The sequence below is a fragment of the Pelodiscus sinensis genome, chromosome 3 (assembly GCF_049634645.1).
Source record: "Pelodiscus sinensis isolate JC-2024 chromosome 3, ASM4963464v1, whole genome shotgun sequence".
Lineage (NCBI taxonomy): Eukaryota > Metazoa > Chordata > Testudines > Trionychidae > Pelodiscus > Pelodiscus sinensis.
The window spans coordinates 19,519,381-19,539,015 of NC_134713.1; the positions used below are offsets into that span (position 1 = coordinate 19,519,381).

A 19,635-nucleotide genomic window follows, 5' to 3' on the forward strand; every position below is an offset into this window, starting at 1 on the left:
CATGCAGCACTTGAATGTACCTGTTCTAATGAGAATAGGCTGTTCTGAGTGTACCGTGTCCTCCTCAGGCTCCATGGTGCTCAAAACCTTGTCCTCCTACCCACCTCCTCTTTGTACTGTGAGCTGATCCTGCAAAGTGCCTAATGCCTGTGGCACTTGCTGATAATGCACACAGCCCTGCCAGGAGAATGCACGCAGCCCAAAGGAGGGCAAGTGGCGGGATGACTCATTTGGGTGTGCGGGGTGGGGGGAAGCAACTTTAATTTCCAGAAGGGGTTCAGTCGGAGTCTGGCTGCATGAAGATGTTGAGAGGCTGTGATAGTTGGAGACTTCTCCCAGCCACAAGTAGCAAGGCTAGACCCCAGCCAGCATCAGCCACATTTGGGTCTGTCCTAGAGATCTGCTGGTTCCCCAGTATAGGGGAGGTTGCTGATTCTCTGCCCCACTGCAGCTTCTCCCCCATGGGCTTTCCCTTGATGGTGCTGCAGGTGCCCACATGCTTTATCCTGTAGGATCTCGTAGTTGCAGTTTATGTGACATGTTTAACAGAAGAGTCCAACAAATGCCTATGATCAGGCACTACTAAAAGTTAATTATCAGTGGGCCCAATTGAGGCTCTGAGGGAACTTGGGGAAACTGATTTTGAGATATAACCAATCCAGTGATTTAAGTTAAGAAAACAGTAGTGTCTGTGCAAAATTTGGTGTTTCTAGCTCTTACCGTTTCGGAGATCTTTCAGAATTATCAGTGGGCCCAATTAGGGCTCTGGGGGAATCTGAGGAACCAATTTCGAGATATAACCAATCCAGTGATTTAAATTAGGAAATCAGTAGTATCCGTGCAAAATGTGGTGTTTCTAGCTCTTACCATTTTGGCGATCTTTTGGGACAAACAAACTTTCAGAAATATGTATAAGATAAAACATTGGTGTCTCTGGGCATTAATTAAAATTTGATTTGTAGAAAACCCACCATCACGATGGAAATCACAAATACTCATGGTGCCTTTTCATGCTAAGTAGCAACAATAAGAGATGGCTTCTGGGATGAGACACTAAAACATGAAATAATAAAAATTAATAATAGTGAAATAAAATAAAAAAAACCTCAGGAAACATTTATTTATGCTGAAAAATAGATTTTTTTAAAATAAATTCCAGGACAGAATAGAATCTCTTCGTGATTTTTAGTAAGAAATCTGGCTTTTAAAATAAGAATGGATCGAATGGATCAGAGCTAATGTTTTAAATGTAATATAAATGTGAAATAAGAATTAGTTGAATGTTAGTAAAATTAATTTATCTTATTTTATCTGGAGAAGTGTGAAACCAGTCGCTCTCTGACCAGCAGATGGCGAGTTTTCTTTAACATTGTGGCTGAAAAAATGATTTTATGATCCCATTCTGTACAGTAACGCTCTAGCTGTAGTACATTTACAGACTTGTACACAAAACCTATCTAAAAATAACCTTGAGGGAATGACCTTAAACCACAAATAGCAAGGAATTCTCAGTTAGAGCTGAAACTCTGGTTATACTTAACCTCTCCCTTGAGCATAGATATTACGGCTTATTTGGTATTGAAGAACACCTAATGGCAGGATATATTCCCTGGTAGATGACCTTTTATTTGCATCATTTCAGCATAATGTAGTATAATAGTCTTTCTGACTCAACTCTTCCCTTCCTCTTTATCCTGTGAGTTTCGGCTGATCCTTTGACTTTATTTCCGTGTAGTTTTCAATGTGAGTGCATTTCTTTTTATAAAACTAAAGCTTAAAAAAATTAAAAATCACAGATATTCCCTTCTGTCTACTGTGCTAAATATATATATATAAATTTAGAATCTGCTGAAAACAGCAAAGACATTGTGGATGATGGGGCATATAGTTAAAATACGTAGGTTTAAATGCATCATCCATGAGCCTATATTTAAGGAAGATTTGAACAATACAGTATTTGCCCTGTTAGTCATAAGTATTTCCTTGAACCAGTGGAGTGAACTGAATAAATCTGATCAAGATTTATACATTATACATATTAGTTATAATAAAACTTTCTGCTAATATAAAATCTTTTCTGCAAGATATAACAAACAAAGGAATTGAATCTGCCCTACCTTATGGACTATACAAAAATAGATGCATTGAAGTGGTGCACCGCTGGATAGAGTTCTGTGGCAAACCTCACATTGACTTCTGTGGGAGCAGGGTTAAATCACAGAGCTGGTATAGAGTCATGCAGTCACAGCAACAGTCTGTTAAAATGAGAGAACAGTACAGAGCCAGATCGTTAGTGCTATGGTCACTGTGCTGTGTTGGAAAGGGACCATGGCTGAGATCAGAGGACTGGAGATGTTCATAAAAACTGCTTCTCCACACTATAGACTTGCTCACTGCTACCACCAGTAGAGCTGACTGCTGGTCAAGTGCAGTTCTGTTGATGCAGCTGCTCTGTTCAGTGTGGTACTACTCACTGTCTTGGTGATAAATGACTCACAATAGCTCTGTGCATGGCTGGAAATATGGTCCCTTGTGTGATTTCTAAGCTAACTGGCTACCCCTCTGAGACTTTTATCTAATGGGCAGCAATAGCAAACAGATTACACAGTGGTAAATAATTGGATAAATTAAACTCATCTTCCACTCTCTAGACCAGGGGTGAGCAATATTTTTTTTATAAAGGGCCACTCTAAGATTTTGGAAAGTGGTCGAAGGCCTCACTCTTCCTTGGTATTAATGGAGGAGGTGCGGGCTCTGGGATGAAGGTTGGGTACAGAAAGGAGCTTGGAGTAAGGGGTTGGAGTATAGCAGGGAGAATAGGATCTGGGGGGATTTTGGGTGAAGGAGGCAGTTGCGACCTAGGGCAGGTGACTGGGGTGCAGGATTTTGGGAAGTGATCTAGGGTAAGAGGGGATTGTGATTTTGGGCATGAGATTGGGGTGCCAAATCTGGGAAGGGATATGGGTGCAAGAGGGGAGCCAAAGATTTGGATATGTGGAGTAGCTGGGCAGGAGTGGGGAAGGAAGAGGTTGGGGAGCAAGAGGCAGGCTCTGACCAGGAGACTTACCAGCCAGCAGCCAAACCAGCCTGCCTGCCAAGCTAAAGGCTTACAGAGATTAAAATGTTTCTGTCTGCCAGGCCATGTGCTTGAGTGAGTTAATTTAGCAGGAGGGGAGGGGGCTTATGCTTTGTGGCTGCATGTTATTCAAACAGGCAGCTCCCATTGTCCAATTTCTGGCCAGAAACTGGCCAATGGTAGTGTGCTGGAGGTGGGAACAGCATTTGAATCTTCCTTCCTCCTCTCTGGGCTCGTAATGAGAAAGCACTTCTCAGTCACATTTCTGAGCAGCATGTGGGGCTGCGGGGCAAGCAGGGGAGCCTGCGTGGGGCTCCCCGCTGCCTCCGTGGGCTGGATCCTGAGTCTTTGGGGGCCAGAGCCAGCCCGCGGGCTGTATTTTTCTCAGGTCTGCTCTAGACTACCTTCCCATTGAGTCAAATTCAATATCTCAGTCCATATCGTCAAACCACTTAGTGGCCTGGGTCCAGCATATGGAAACAGTCACCTAATGCTCTAGGATGAAGACTATGGTCAACAGTCTCACGCCTCAGGCACAATGGAACATTCTACCATGATGATAAAACTCACCTGGGCAGGAGACAGAGCTTTCTTGGGGGCAGCTCTGAGACTGTGGCATGAACTAAAGACACCACCACTTTCTGCTCCAAGTGCAAGGCACTTCTTGAAGCTGGCTTCTCTAACATAAACACTGAGCAGTGTGTTCATTAAAAACAAAAACAAAACCCTATCAAAACTTTTCATTCCACTGCACACACAATTCTCCCCTTTGTGGAGAGGGGGAGCGAGAGGAATGACCTACACATGGCAGATGTTAGTCACATCGGTCAGTACGCTACTGGCAGTCAGTCAGATACTACAGTGATGAGGACAGTACAAGTAGTTGAGTAAATACACTTGGGTCCTGTCTGCACTACTGCTTCTACCATTGCTATCTCCATAGAAGCTGCACAGATGGTGAATTATAGCTTTGACTGTTGCTAGTCTGGACAAGGCCCAATATAAACTTATTCCCACACATATTGTTCCAACCAGACTACTGTATACAGGTTTAGTCTTATCAATTTATCAGCTTTCTCAGCACTCTTCTGATACATTTAAATATTATTGTACACATTTGTTAAAGACAGGTAAATCATGGTGCAAAGAAGTTGAAGGCTAAATCCAGCTAATCAGTGGGTGAATTTTCTCTGACGGTAGAGGGTGCTGCATCAGCTCTAAGTCACAGGCTCAATGTCATCGTGAATCAATACCATATAAGGAAAATTAGCATCAGAAGTCCTGATTCCCATTTTTTTTAATCATTAGGCCATGATCACCAAACAGCCAAAAGGTGTCTTTATTTCCAAAGGATTCCAAAGCCCTTCATTCATTATTACTCAGAGTAATGATTAGTATTATCCAATATGTACATAGTCTTTTAAATTTCCACTCCACTTTACAAACACAGAAAAAGATACTTTCTTTTCCCCAAAAGAATAACATTAACACAGGACATTGTATGCATGTGTGTGTGTACTCGCATCTACACAAAAAGCCATCGACACAAAATTCTATAGCATGTTATAGAATTCTATAGCACCTATCTATCTATCCATACAGGTGTGTAGGAGTGTATGCTCCTTAAACTGCAGTAAAATGGTACCTCAACATGATCTGTCAAGGTTAGGAGAACTGGATGATTTATACCCCTAGACAGATTCCTAGATTCCTGAAAAACATGTGACATTTGCAGAATCCCTGACAGTGGGATGTGAGATTAATGTCTCATTGGCATTCGGTTGAGTTGCACAACTCACTCAGGTCTTTACCAACCCTAAATTCATGCCACTAAAACCTGCATGCTGCACCATGCTACTTGCAGCACCATGTTGTTTCCACAGCTATGGAAATTACATAGGTGGATAAGTAGCACATATAATTCAGTTCAACCACAGCCTTGCATTTTTTTTAAAGATGGTTTTCGACCTGATAAAATAAAATGATTCTAAAGGGACTATTGAACCATTACAATACATCATGTAAATGAATACTTAGGTGTGCCTAAATCCATAGTTCCTTTATCTGCTCTATTTCCAATATGCAGTAAAAGGGCTGTGGGGGTGGGAGGAGAGCATATACCCTTCCTCAAATCTACATGCTAAACATCTGCATAGTTAATAAACAGAGTAAGTTCAACAATAAAATGACTTGATCCATTTATTCCAAGCATCTGAAAACATTAGCTCACATTGGGGATCAATTACTAATGATATACAAGTTTAGAAAAGCAGGCATTTTAAAATGATAAACATTAATTTATTTTACTAGTTCAGAATATATATTCACATCCATGACAGATACCATACAGCTGAATGAAAGTAAGAGTAATAAACTACAAAACTGTTCTGCAAACCTTACATTCGCTTCCTTTGGTTGCACCGTTGTAATGTAAAAACAGATAAATGGTTTCCTCTTTCAAATACAACAAAAAGAAAGGACTCCTGGGAGGAACCTACAATGCCAAGTTTGAGCCTGGATTGAATTTTATGACCACTGTAAAAACTCCTGAAAATAGGAAATTATAATGGAAATGCTGATTCTAAATGCAGCAGGGTGAGGAGTACCACTGCAGTATTAACACTGATCTGCAGGGGTTGAATGTTAAAAAATGGAATCATTTGTACAATTGACTTCACATCACTGTAAATAAAAACGGGGAAAAGAACTTGAATTTAACTAGTTGCTTGTAGTTTTTTGGGATGCTTGAATGAAAAATTATTAATCTACTTAATGGTCTGGATTTGTATTCTTAATGGGATTAAAACTTAAAAAGGAAGCTGGCAGAGAATCACCTCTAGTGCTTAGAACATCATGTGGAAGGGTAAACTGAGAGTCATATCATATCATATCAGATTTTAAGCAGAAATCTGAGTCTGCTTATGAATCGATTTCATCTGAAGAAGTGGGTTGTGCCCACCAAAGCTCATGATACCGATGACATGTTTTGTTAGTCTTTAAAGTGCTACTAGACTATTTGCTGTTATTATTTTTCTAAGCAACAATGTTAGCTCATTAGTCAAAGGACAACAATAATTCTTTTTTTAAAAAATAGGCTAAAAAAACTTAACAATTTCCACAAAATCATAGACTTGCTAACAAGAATATGATACTCCAGATTTGCTGTTATTTGTAGTGCACCCTAGAGGTGACTGCAAGTTTTTAAAAAATCATATAATGTTGACAAAGTTTTGCACAAAAAATAAATAATTTTCTTGGTTTTCCCCAAATTTTAAACATTGATGATTTTTCCCTCATTTTCCCTCCAGATATTTTCTTGAATATTTCCACCATCTTTTGATCAAGTATAACATCTTGTTTGTGGCTATTGTCATTAGTAGCAATTAGAATGATTAGAATAACAATTGTGAACTGAAATTAGACTGTGTATTTGAGTTTTAAGTTTAGGAGCTACTTTAAAACAAATATTCATAATTTTGATCAGGTGATTTGGATTCTGAATAGTTTCAGCCGGATTCTGCTTTTAGTTACACCAGTGTAAATCTGGAGTCACTCCATTTACTGAAATGGAGTGAGTCCGGATTTACAAGGGTGTCAATAAAAGAAGGACCTGGCTTTACTCTGTTTCTTGTGGCATATACCTTGTGGTGGGAAGCTAGTCTGAAAATTAAATGGACCCGATCCTGCACTCATGGGGAGGTTTCCATGTGTTCGCCGGGGCCCAGAAGGAAAGGTGTTAGGACAAGGCTATGTTAGACCTTCTTTGCTCGTGGAATGATGCCTCCTGCTTGTTCAGCACCTTTGAGTGCTTAGTGCCAATGAGCTTTTTCGAGGCAATCCATTTTAGAACGCTCCCCTGGGTCTCCCACCGATTTCCGAGAGGGGCTTGTGCCAGGCGGGCGCAGCCGGGTTGCGCGGACTTGGTGCTTAACTGCGATGCAAAAGAAGAATGAAACCCCGCGTGGCGCCGGGGCCGCTTCTGTTTCTGCTTCTGTTGGGGGAGGGGGGGAGGGAACGTTGGTGGGGGTGGGGGGGGATTGAATCCCCCACCTTGTGCAGTTTGCATGGAGTTCCAGCGGCAGGGACCTTAGTAAAGCTGCAGAGAGAAACCACGCGGTGCGCGGCCCTTGTTGAACTAACGCAGCCTTTCCCCCCCCCCCTCGCCCCCCAGGATTCTGGACTGCCGGGTCCCGCGATCTAAGCAGCAGCAGGAGCGTGGACTAGCAATGCGCCTCTTGCTCTGTGCTGGGACAAGACGCTCTCAAGCACCAGCCTGTAAAAGAGTCCTTTAAACGCCTCCCTGCCCCTGGGGAACCCTTCAAGGCGCCTGGAGCGGGCGCTAAGAAATGGTTTGAATGTTTCCCCTAAACAAATATGGGCAATTGGCAAGCGCGGTTCCATTCTGCAATCCTTTGCCAGCGAAACCCCTCAAAGAAGCCGCTGATAGTTTTGCCGGCAAAACTGCAGGATCGGGCCCGAAATCGTTTAAGTGAGTACAGAATTTACCCCCAGTTAAAGGGTGGTCACAGGAAACTGCCCGCATAACAATATCTAGCACTTAAACACGTGAAAAATATAGAAACCCTTCCTTTCTCTCGCTCCCTCCACTGAGCCTTTATCAGACAAGGAACGCTTTTTAATACTTACCTACGCTAGTCAGTTTCAGCAATTTAAGCAGAGCTCATTTGCTTTGGAGTGTACCTTGAGAGTGTGTTCGGGGGAGGGTATTGTGTTCTGTGTGAGAGTAAACCAAAACTTGCCGTCGGAATTGCCTCTCGGAGACCTTCCAACTGAATTTAAAATCCAGGTGTGATCGAAACCCAAACGATAGCTCGTTGTGATTTAAAAAAAAAAGCATCAAAAGATTGTTTCATGGAGCCAGTTTTTGCTCTTATACGCACGAGTGAATCCGAAGTAAAGTCACTTCAGTTATTTCGGGTTTACACCTGAACAGAAATTGGCACTGTATCCTTGGCTTCTCAGGGCGGCCAGTCTTTGGCAATGGGCAGGTTCAGCGCCTTACCTTCCAGCCGTACGATGCCAAGGATAAGGGTAAATTCAGCTCCTTGAAGCAGTCACAATAGCGTCTAATTCCTAACAACGTGGCTAACTTTGGACGCAGATGCCTTTTCTTTTTACGAGTCTCTTTAAAGTCTAACATTCCTAATCGACAGCAGATACTCACTAGGAAAGGGGAGTATATTCCCTGCGTGTCAGTGTTAATGGTGACTTTGTATCCCGTTACTGGTATTATGTTCCCTGCTGTTGCAAGTTGACATAATGCAAATTAACAAGGGATACCATAAAAGAAATCATCGGAGGGTAAAAGTTTTGGACCAGCTCGCCCTCTGTAATTTAAACACCAGATATTTAAGACAAATACACTTAACGAGGCAGTTAACCTGAAACTTCAGTTAAAACGCCTGTTGCTTGACAATTCAAAACATATTTGTGTTTAACAAATGCATAAATACAATACAATCTTCAGGCATCACCCACTTACAACATATCTCTGTTATACTAAACGCTGGAATTGTATTCCCACGACCCACTTTAATTTTAAGCTACATTTAGATAACTAATGACCCGTTTCCCTCCTCCTCAAAAAAGTGCTCCTTGCTATCATAAAGGCGATAGCTTGGCTAAGGCAAAACTTTACTTAAAGGTTGCTGCTTCTTCCCCCCGCACTCCTCAGCGCAGTTATTGATTTATTTGTGGGGAGAGAGGGAAGGAAGTTGCAGGTTAGTTTTCCCCCCCGTCTGAGCATCTGCTGGTATTATTTGTTTGTTTGCTTGTTTATTATTATCGTTTGGTGCTTAACTGATCAATTTCCAAACTGAAGGCTTGCTTGGTTCTGTTTTAAAAATACATATAGGCGCGCGCGCACACACACTCACACACACACACACACACACGCGCGCGCGTTCCTCTTATGTGGAAAAAGAGAAGTGTCCAGTAAGGAGATGCCTTTTGGTGATGGATTTTATTCTGTTGTAGGGGACTGAGATAAGCATCTGACTTGTTTTAAATAATAATATTCCACGGTGAGTGTTTTTAAAGCACTTTGTAAATCATGACACTTCCTACAGTTTTGTCCCGAGGAATAAGAATAAAAATGCTGGCTCGGAACGAAATGGAATGTAATTTAGTCCACCTCGTTGTGGCCCCTACACATTAGAAGGACCATTAATTTTCGACAGAAGTTTAAAAAATCTGGAACATTATTTTCCTATAACTGAGGGCTGGCTGATCGCATCGTGCTCCTCAAAATTGCGGGGTTCTTTGGAGAACGTGGGGATGCGAAGGTGTCTAATCTTGAATTTTCTTGAATATTCTTCCAAGAAACTTTCATTTTCATCCTTTCTTTGATCGCCCAATATAGCCCGGGAGTACAGCTGTCTCTGCGGAGACTTGCAAAGTAATTGTAAGGGTGACAGTGACAAAGGTAGCCATGCAAATAACACGCTGATCCCGGAGCACAAAACGATGTTAGCCTGACAAATCTGTCTTCGCCCACATATTATATCACTCTCGCTGCTCTTCGGCATCATATAATGGACTCAGGCAATTTTCTCCTTCCCGGCCCTAAAGAGTGTGAACGGATGGATGAATAGGAATAACAAATAGGCAAGGGGGTTATGGCCCTAGGATTAATTATAAAGCACGTTTAACCTCTCTCGCTTTCAAGGGCTACTTTGCTTTGCCTAAATTGTCTGACCCCGGGCTCAAAGGAGAATGTTGTGCACGCCATTCGGTGGTCCTGACACTCGGTAAAACCGCAGGAGAGGATTAGTGACCTGGCTGTTTTCACACGGTGTGAAAACTCGTTCCGGGGAGTTGCTCTCCAATGGAGAATGGAGCGAAGTCAGGCGGGCTGGATCGGGGGATCTAGTTTGGGGAGTGGATCCTGCCCAGGACGCTGGTTAGAGAAGGCTGAGCCCAGGTTAAACGGGGCTTATCCGAGAGAGGCTTCTTCACCGGTACGTGGTGCGGAAGAGAGGGTGGATCTTGTGCGGGGTTTGGCGAAGAGGCATAGAGGCGGACTCCGGGCAGTGTGGATCCACTGGATCCAGATAGAGAAGTGGATCCCGAGGGGGCGTCAAACTTGTGAATTTGCCCACAGGGGAGGGGAGCCTGGGCCCTGCCGCCGAGCTATGGGTCCCTTCTGGGGCAGCGGGCAGTCCTGTCCCGGGCACAGAGGACTGAAGCGGCTTAGAGGCTGCGCTGGGGAGCAGGGGCGGGGGACTGCCAGAGAGGGGCAGCTCCAGGCTCCCCCGGGTGGGGCGCCGAGGCTGCTACCCTGCCACGCGCGGCTTCGGAGCCCGGCTCGCCGACGGGTGTCCCGGCGGGGGTGGCCTCAGGGAGATGCCCTGGGAGCCGGGCGGGCTGGGATCTGGCTGCCCCGCAACAAGCCGCTGAGTTGAAAAGTTGGAGCTTCCCAGCGAGACACTTTCCCTCCGTAGTGCGCATGCCCAGCGTCCGGATGGGAGTTGAAATAAGGAGGAGGCTGGAGGGAAGGGATCACTCCAGTCTGAGCTCGGCTTCTCCAAGGCGCGCCTGCCCTCAGACCCACATACAGCAGCAGCAGCAGCAGCAAGAGGAGGAGGAGGAGGAGGAGGGACAGAGTCTCCATCCGCTGGAGCACCTGGCTCCCTCTGCTCTCTAGGATCTGTCTGTACCCGGCTGGAGGAGCAGTGGGGGTTGGGAGGGGGCCGTGCAAAGAGAGCCCAACAAGGGCCACGAGACTCACTAACTTAGCCCAACTTTTTACCAGCTCCAATTTAGCCCCGGATCTTTTAACTTCTGCCAGCGGTGGAGCACAGATCGGGATTAGGTAAATAAAAAAGCAACAACTATTGTTTTTTCCCCCCAAGTCTCTGTGGTTGGCTACATCGGTCCAAAGTGTTCCCTCCCCCCTCTCTCGGACAGTGCAAGAGAAGGGACAGAACTGCTGTCGTTAGAAGGACTTTTTTTTTGTCTTTGGGGGCGCGGGGTGAGGGGGACCAGTCTAAAAGCCTGTAAATGGGGCTTGGATCTTTTGCTGCTTTTGAAAAACATGCATATCCCGTACGGAGCTGCTCGTTCCCCTGTGCACTTCAAACTATGCTTTTAAATGGAGATAGGACTGGCACATTTAACAGGCGGTCTGCAAAACCCGGGGTTAGTCAGTCCCCCACGGCCTCGAGTTGCTTGAATGCCCTGTGTAGACTTCCGCGTTTAGATGTGTGTGATTGTGCGAGCAATTCTGCGCGTTCTAGTTACCAGGCACTGAGCATTCTCCTCTTTCAGACAGAGCAGAACTGAGCCTGATGTTACATCCCATTGGGAGGCAACAAAACAAGTTCTGTCAAATGTTCGTGCAAAAGCGGAGGTTCGATCGTTTGTTCTTGTTATTTCTGGCTGTCAAACAGGGAGCTATATAAAAACTAGACCTTTTTGTAGATTTCTGCTGAGGCTGCGTGGAGCTGCCAGATGAAAATAAAATCAAGAAAGGTGCTTAGAGTTGTTGACTCCCAAGCAGGTGCACGGATTTACCATGTACCCAGAAGAGTCAGAGTAAAACCACTAACCTAAATAGGGACGAGATCAAGATGCTAGTACAGAGTGTCATTGTAGGTCATACAGAGCTAGAGATCGGTGTGCTCAGGAGATCGGTGGGAAACCTGTCCGGTTTGAGGCACAAGGCCTAGGGGAATGAGTTACACTCTCTCGTTAGCCTACAGCTGGCTCGTGAAGTTTGAGAAGTTTATTTCAGTTGCTTGGATCCGGGCAGCTTGGGGGAAAGGGAGCTGAGGATGGAGGAAAAGGTTGCTATTATTACGTGGAAAGAAGGCTAGGGCTTTCGAACTCTCGTGTCAAGAGGGTGTAAACATCAATACAATAATTTTATGCTCCCGGGTTTTTTTCTAATTGTTCGGCGGGCTTGTTTATAACGTGACATTAGCAGGAGCTCCTATGCATGTTTTCTAGCAGAGGGCATTCTAAGCACTGCTGTATTTGAAAGGAAGAAAAATACGTTACATCGGCGTGTTTAATTGCACCGTAAGAACATCGAAATGGCTGTTTCGTGAGGATCTGGGCTGAGTGATTTTAAAAGGGCTGTATTGAATGCTCACATTGAGCAATCTGTAGTGAATTTGATTTTGGGGAGTATAACATATGCTTGTATTAATCAGCATTTGCTACGGTTACGGTGGTCCGCAAGGCGTGTCAGCACTGACTTCAGGATAAAATGTGAATGATGATTTTATAAGGATTTAGCAGAGAGATCCGAGGCACATGGTGATTGAGTCATTCCAGTCCTCATTAATGTAAGCAATTAACTCCTCCGCGCTCAATTAGACCAGCATAAACCTTCCTTAATAGATTCTGCACACTTCATTAATAAGATGAATAAATCTGCGTGGAATTCTCTGGTCGGGTTCTCCAGAGCATCACGCTACCAAATGCAGAGCGAAAGAACAATTTGCAACTCAAATTCACTTTGCAGCTAGTTTCGTAAACCCAGGTAAACTATAAGGTCAATTTCCTCGTTTACGATTATACAAATTCTAGCTCTAAGGAAATATAGACTAGCTGGCACTCTAATACTATTCTGCAAAGAGTTCCAGTTTAATCGAAGGTATTTGCCTTACAAATTTTAAATAGTTAATTCGAAACAGGGTGGATTTTTTTTGACAGATGATCCTTGTGGCAGGAGTTCTAGATATTCCCCCACCCTCTAAATCCCCAGGAATCTGAAGTTTTATAACCACCAATTTATCATGTTTGTAAAAATAAGCAACATTTTCAAGCTAATTTACTTCATCTATTCCCCCATGTGGAACTAATCAGTAAAACTCATTATTTATGAGTCAAGTATTTAATATAACAAATATCCCTCTCAAAAGACACATCAGAAATAGATAATTCAAAGTGAAACGTAGAAATGCTGACTAACCACAAGATTGCCGTGAGATTAATTTAATTCCGATTCTTGAGAGGCTATCATCAACAAGTTTGCCTAATATTTTTCTTATTTATAAATAGGGGAGAATGAATTTACTGGAACGTGACTATTCCTCTAGTTGTAAAAAATGGCAATTAGACAATAGCAAGACCAAATCCCCAAAACAGGACAAAGGGCAAGAAAGCTGGGGACAGATGTAGTCTTTCAAGTTTATGATCTTATTTTGCAGGGTAAATTTATCTTGGCAAGAGTGGGTTTTGTTTCAGTCCTGTGTCAGTACACAAGTGATTTGCTCTCAATTACTCAGCAAGCAAATCTTGTGTTTAAAAACTGTACAGTTTTATTGCGAGGGGGGTGGGGACGATTGAAGCAAATAACTCTTGTTGGGGGAAAAAAAGATAGCGATCTGTTTACATGAAGCAGAATTAAAGGTAGAGGTGACACCGAAATCAAAGAAACGTTGATCTCTCTGTGGGTAAGGGAAAGAGTAAAAAAGTACTGAAGAGCGAAATAGACAATCCCTTTGATGTCCAAAGAGAGACTTGTCTACGAAATAAGCTGTTCTTCATCTATATTTTTGACTGCCACAGCTGTACAGAGCAAAAATGTAGCTTTTGTTTCTGGAAGGGTGCCAACGAACTTGTATCAACCTGAACACCCCGCCCCCTGAGTCTTTTCCTTTTTTTAGAAAAAATAAAACTGCTTCTAGCAAACAACATAATTAGGACAATGGGTGCTATTATAAATCATTTGTACTTCTTTTTGATTTATCCGTGTATTCGTTTGGAAATTTGAAGCCGATTTTTAAAAACATGTGGACATCTTCGTAACATTCGGTGTTACCTAAATGTGTCTGGGGGGGGGGGTTGTCTCTCATATTTCTGGGTTTTTACAAATAAAACATGTTCTAAAGATATGCAAATGGAGGAGGCAGAATTCTGGATTCGAAATTCGTTGTTTGCTATTGCTTAGCACACGGTTTCAACGATAAGAATTAGCAGGGTACTGATTTAGAATGATAACCGGTGTGACATTCAGATAATTCGGGTTTCTACACGGAATGGTCGGTCAGGTGTAGTTAGTTTAGTTTGTTCCCGAAATAAGTTATCAAGACACTTGTACTGTATAAAGAGACACAAGTAGCACTTTATTAAAAGTAAACAGCGTCTCTGTCTCTAAGATGATCAAATCTCACACACAGATAGGACCGCTGGCCCCTGAACAGTTAAGGGGCGGGGAAAGTAGCGTGTATGGGTTTTTAAATCAGCCTCTATACAAAATGTCCAATTAGCAAAGGTAGATCTAGGACAAATGCCACACTCTTTTATTCTGGGTCATTGCGATGTAATTCCTATAGGATTTGGGTCTCCTTTCCTGCGGTTGATTTCTGTAAAGCGGTGTGAAAGGTGGCCTGGGATAGAATACGGCGCTGCTCGGAGAAAAAAAATCCCCTCTCATAATCTTCCGCCTTCACCCCTTCCCTCCCAACATATTTTCTTCGACGGCTAGCTTCCTTTTCATCTCATCTATGTATATCTCTTTTGTTTGCCTGGCGTGTAGAACGCTTCCGCCATCAGGTTTCTTTTGCTGCCTGAGTCTATGGATAGTTGGCAACCTGGTGCTCGTTTGTAAACTCTTCTCCAAACGGGGCCTTTATGTGTCAGTTTTTTTTTAAAGTCCCTTCATCTTGATCAGAACCCCATAATCTTTCAGAAATGGGGCGGGGGAAGAATCGCCTTGGGTAAATACTGAGAGAAACTAGCAAATTGGCAAAGCGAATTCCTAACCATTCCAGGGCCCAAAATAGCCGTAGCAGAGACTCTTCTACGCGATCAAACAAGCATCGAGAACCAAACTAGAAAGGAGCCTTTCCTTCTCGCATCTAAATGTGTCACTGAAGAGGGGTGAGATTTAAAATATCCGCTGCTGTTTCCCCTTTCCCCCAGACAAGCGGCTGGCAGGAGATGTGCCTGCGCTAATGACTGGTTGCAGGAAGGACCGAGTATTTCCAGGTTTGTCTCTCCATCAATATATCCTTTGCCTTCCGAGCTGGAGTGCAGAGGACTGGTTCGGAAGGGCCTGGGGACCCCTGTTCCATCCCAAGATCCCCTCCCTTTGACTTCCATGGGTTTGGATCACACTTTGCTAGGCGAGCCTCGGTGCAAACCCTTCAACAGGAGGTTGCGGGAGCCCGTAGCCTGGCCTCCATTGGGCAAGAACTCCCTGCGGGCTTCTGCGCGGGGATCTGATTGAAAATCGCTGGCGCGCGCAATCACTACGAGGCAGCATGTGCTGTGTGAAAGTCACTGGCCTTAACTCTCCTCGGAAAGGGATGGTTAGTTGGCTTCACCGCACACTGGCTTTGGCTGACCCCGAGTTTTAAAGGGGAGGGGGTGTGTTATTAAGACATGGATCTAGCTTGAGGTGAGAAGGTCTAGTCCCCTTCTAAAGGAAAAGTTCAGACTTGCCACCGGGACCCAGGGCTTTTGGCTGGGATCAAGTCTTTACTTCTCAGTTTAAAAGAGAGGGGGAGTTACTCGCTTGAGAAAAAAATCACCGCCAGCCATAGATGCCGGTGCCCATGGGGCACCCTCTGGTTTCCCTCAGACACAGGGAAGGACTTTCAGCATCGCCACGAGACAACTGCGCCAGCCACGTTGCCCCCGGCTTTGGAGCAGCGGGAAGGGCTGAGGGGACTGGCTGGGGCTGGGGGAAGCTTTGCAAGACGCAGCTAGCGAGGCGCGGGGCTGGGCGCAGGAGACGTTAACATCCTTGCGCTGCATTACCCCAGGCAAAGCCGAGGTCCACGTTTGCGGGGGCCCAACGGGGAGAGGGCGGCAGAGGGCGAGTGGTTGCTTTGGTTGTAACTCGTACCCTGGGAGGTGTCAGGAAAACAAGCGTCCCCGGAGGAACACGAGGGATCTGGCTGTGACTCCCGCGGGAGCGGCAGGGGAGAGCTCTCTGGGTGGCTTGGGGGTGTAGCCTGGTGGCGCGCAGCCGAGCAGCGGGAAGTTACACGCAACCCACCTAGAGGGTCCGCTCCCCTTGGCTGTGCGCAAAGCGGAGGAGGCCGCGCTGCAGCGAGGGCTACCGAGGGATGGTTTGCGTTAGGAGCGGGTCGGGAGGGGAGAGGGGGGAGGGGATGAAAGGGCTCCTAACGACCTGCAGACCGGTGCAGTTATGGGCTGGGCTTGCCTGGCTGCTGCGGGAAGGGGCCAAAGCGCACAGCACCAGAGCCACAGCGGGAACCTCTCCACGGACCTGCCGGGGGCTCTGGACACGCCCCGCAGCCTGGGGCTCTGATTCTGAAGCCCGCCCCAGGCAAAGGAGAGCAGCAGGCGGTGGTGGACCTGTCTCGTCGGTCTAAAGGTCTTTGTCTCCCTCTCTCTTCCAGACACTCGCCTTCCCTGCTCCGAGATCCGCCTGCCCAGTGGCCACCATGGGAAGTAAGACTCTACCGGCCCCCGTGCCCATCCACCCCTCCCTGCAACTCACTAACTATTCCTTCCTCCAAGCGTTCAACGGGCTGCCCGCGGTGCCCACGGACCACCTGCCCAACCTGTACGGCTTCAGCGCCCTGCACGCCGTGCACCTGCACCAGTGGACCTTGGGTTACCCAGCAATGCATTTGCCTCGCTCCTCCTTCTCCAAGGTGCCCGGGGTGTCCAGCTTAGTGGACGCCAGGTTCCAGCTGCCCGCCTTCCCTCTCTTCCCACACGTCATCCAGCCCAAGCAAGAAGCCACCCACGCGCCCCTTAAAGCCAAACCCCGCTTTGACTTCGCCAACCTCGCCGTGGCCGCCACCCAAGAGGATCACTCGAAACTGGGGCAGGCGGACAGCCAGAGCTCCCCGCCGGGGCTCGGCTCCTTGCTCGAGGTAACCAAGCTCTCGCCGGAGAAGAAACCCACCCGGGGGAGGCTACCGTCCAAAACCAAGAAGGAATTCGTGTGCAAGTTCTGTGGCAGACACTTCACCAAGTCCTATAACCTTCTGATTCACGAAAGGACCCACACCGACGAAAGGCCGTACACGTGTGACATTTGCCACAAAGCTTTCCGAAGGCAGGATCACCTGAGGGATCACAGGTAACGTCAGCATTTTAATAGCACTAGGGTGAGGGAATAACTAAAGGCTCTGCTTCGCTCCCTCCCTTCCTTTCCTATAGCGCAAATGCAAAGGCGAGCCAGTTCTTCCCCCCATCCATGCAGGACCGTCACCTTAGGTTGTCTGCTCCTCTGTGCAATTTAGTGATGTCCCAAGTGATTGAGGCTTCTTGATTTGGAGGATGAATCCGTTTACAGATTCACTTACACTTGCGTTCTCTGGACAGCATGCCCTCTTTTGTCTGCTCTCCTTGCACTCAATTTGGGATGGTCCTTTCCTCCTTACTTTTGAAAGTTGTTTTAATCAGAGGTACAAAGTAGCCATTAGCAGTGTATTTGCAGTACATAATGACTCCCATAGTATTGCATGCTTCCTGCATGGATATTCCCCCCCCGTGTCTCTCATTTTGGCTTTTTCAACAGCATCTCCTATTTGGGCCTTAGCAGTAATTTGTGAAGTAGGCTACAAACAAGGGGCGTTTGTTTGTGTGTGTGTGTGGGGGGGGGGGGAATTTCGGGGGGGAGGGTTGGTAGGTCACCTACTCGAATTGTCACTATTTTTAATCTCTGTTTCCTTTCCCCCAGGTATATTCATTCTAAAGAAAAGCCTTTTAAGTGTCAAGAATGTGGAAAAGGATTTTGCCAGTCCAGAACTCTAGCCGTCCACAAGACACTGCATACGCAAGTAAAGGAGCTTAAACCTTCCAAACTTAAATGCTGAAATGTCCAACACCCAGTGAACTAACTTCCCCTCCAGACTTTATGCCAAATTCAGAACAGACACAAAACTATCCAGGATTGGAGCACTGAACTCTTTTTTATTATAAAAATAAAAGGTTCCCAAATCCTGGTTTAAAGTATTGTTTTGCCTTTGAAACATATTAATAATATGGAGAGTGCAAGAGAACTGGCTGTCTTGTGTGGCTTTGATAAACTTTATGCCAAAAGGTGGTGCTCATGTATTGGACAGGAATCTTCATTTTTTAAAAAGCAAAAACGTAGCTTCCAAAGGTATTACTTTTTTACATTTTTTTATTTTATACTTTTTTTGACTGTATAAAGCTTCTTACTTAAACACTTCAGGAAAAAAAAATCCAGAAGACAATTAAGAACTGAAACTTTGGCTTCTCATGACAGCGCCATTGAGACAAGGAGAACAATTTGCAAACATGTTTGTTTGTTTCTGTTTTCTTTTTTAAAAGAAATGTTCCAAAGAGATCTAAATCTCAAGTGATGAAATCTGCCATGCACTAAATGCCTTATATAGAGCTTAGAGCTGCAGTATCAACACTACATGGAGATCTTGTTTTTGGTTTGGTGTCTAGTGCCTTGGGAGGTGGTTTGTAATTTGTGGACTTATTTAAAAATACCCAAAGGAAAGAGTGATGGCAATAAATCAAACCGATGCTATGCACAATGTGGTTTTAGTGGTACTTTAAAGTGTGTGTGTGTCCGATGAGCGAGTGGGTAGGAGAAATCTCAACCTGCGAATTTTAAAGGCTGGCTTTCTGAACAGTGTATTAAAAATAAAACGAAGAGACATTCCAATATGTTTTGTTTATTAAAAAACGTTGTATGGCTATTTGGCACTTTATGCTGATTATTGGTAATTGACATTTATCACTGGATTATGTTTTTTAAGTATTAAAATAAATTGTTATTTTACAGGCAAGCCTGAGTGGATGAAGTATGTTCTGAACGTTCTTTAACCATTTGTTTTCGGGTTCTATCTAATCCTCAATCGAATTCCCTCCCCAGTAGTAAAAACTATCCTTTTCAGGTGATGTAATTAAAAAATAAGTGTTCTGGGGAGTGGTGAATGTTGCAAGTAGCCTTTTTGGGGGGAGGAGGGTATGGGTAAGTCACTGTTTTTACCGACAAAGGAAAGTCAATCGATATGAAGGAGGGAGGGGGAAAGGTTGAGTCAAATCACTGTTGTGCGCCTACTGTGAAAAATTCGCCTTGGTAACTAAATCTTGGGTATTAGCAGATAAGATTAGATGTCAAAAGTGTTAAAAAACAAATCAAATGAATAATGGGCAAACTGTTACCATTCACACAGCCTGAGGGCATGAGGGAAACACTCTTTTACATTCTCTCTTCCCTTTCATTGTCAGTGGTGTATATTTATCAATTGCATCTTGGCCTAGTCTAGTGTTGATGGGCGGCCTTTGATTACAGGCAGCTGTCTTAGATCAGAGATGTTTATTCCACTGCAAAACCCCTTTAGATTGAGACACCAAGAGTGAGTTTTGAGTGTAGGCTCCATCTGCGCCTTTAAAGCATGTTGTGCCGCTTTTGTAATTTCACAGACAGAACAGTTTCTTCCCTGATCATCCCTGTCACCTCCTGAAATAAAAAATGTAAATCCAAATAAAAATGCCAGATTAAAATAGCAATAAAAACCGGAAATAAAAGTAATTTCGAAAATATAAGGCTTAAATCCATAAAGCACCCAAATCGAAATATTTTATTTCTCTTCTATTCATTTTCTCTCTTTCTTTTA

The 19,635-nt window shown here is 44.7% G+C and overlaps 1 protein-coding gene and 1 long non-coding RNA gene across 4 annotated transcripts in view; one reads left to right on the forward strand and one right to left on the reverse strand.

The window, feature by feature from the left end:
* The window catches only part of LOC142827761 (uncharacterized), a 95,662-nt gene extending 85,472 nt beyond the window's left edge, over positions 1-10,190 (reverse strand). The window contains exons 1-2 of one of the 2 annotated variants that reach the window (XR_012902493.1): positions 7,724-10,190; positions 2,118-2,255 (exon numbers count right to left, since the gene is read on the reverse strand). This is a non-coding gene — a long non-coding RNA (uncharacterized LOC142827761). Of the gene's footprint in view, positions 1-2,117; positions 2,256-5,476 lie in introns of both variants that reach the window. The other variant, XR_012902492.1, reaches the window with a different exon arrangement.
* Positions 10,102-18,801, forward strand: OSR1 (odd-skipped related transcription factor 1). 2 transcript variants are annotated; one of them, XM_075923441.1, is made up of 4 exons: positions 10,556-10,910; positions 14,972-15,037; positions 16,420-17,111; positions 17,715-18,801. In XM_075923441.1, exons 3-4 carry the CDS (start codon positions 16,465-16,467, stop codon positions 17,848-17,850), a joined length of 783 nt encoding a protein of 260 aa, XP_075779556.1. In that variant the 5' UTR covers positions 10,556-10,910; positions 14,972-15,037; positions 16,420-16,464; the 3' UTR covers positions 17,851-18,801. The 2 variants fall into 2 exon arrangements, with proteins under 2 accessions (XP_006137642.1, XP_075779556.1); XM_006137580.4 differs by lacking the exon at positions 14,972-15,037 and having other exon boundaries at positions 10,102-10,910.
* The last annotated feature ends 834 nt before the right edge of the window (positions 18,802-19,635 follow it).

Excerpts from the sequence above, each read along its gene's own strand:
- OSR1 (XM_006137580.4), top strand. The coding sequence starts at position 16,465 with ATGGGAAGTAAGACTCTACCGGCCCCCGTGCCCATCCACCCCTCCCTG. Across the intron at positions 17,112-17,714 it reads GATCACCTGAGGGATCACAG|GTATATTCATTCTAAAGAAA; the intron begins GTAACGTCAGCA and ends CCTTTCCCCCAG.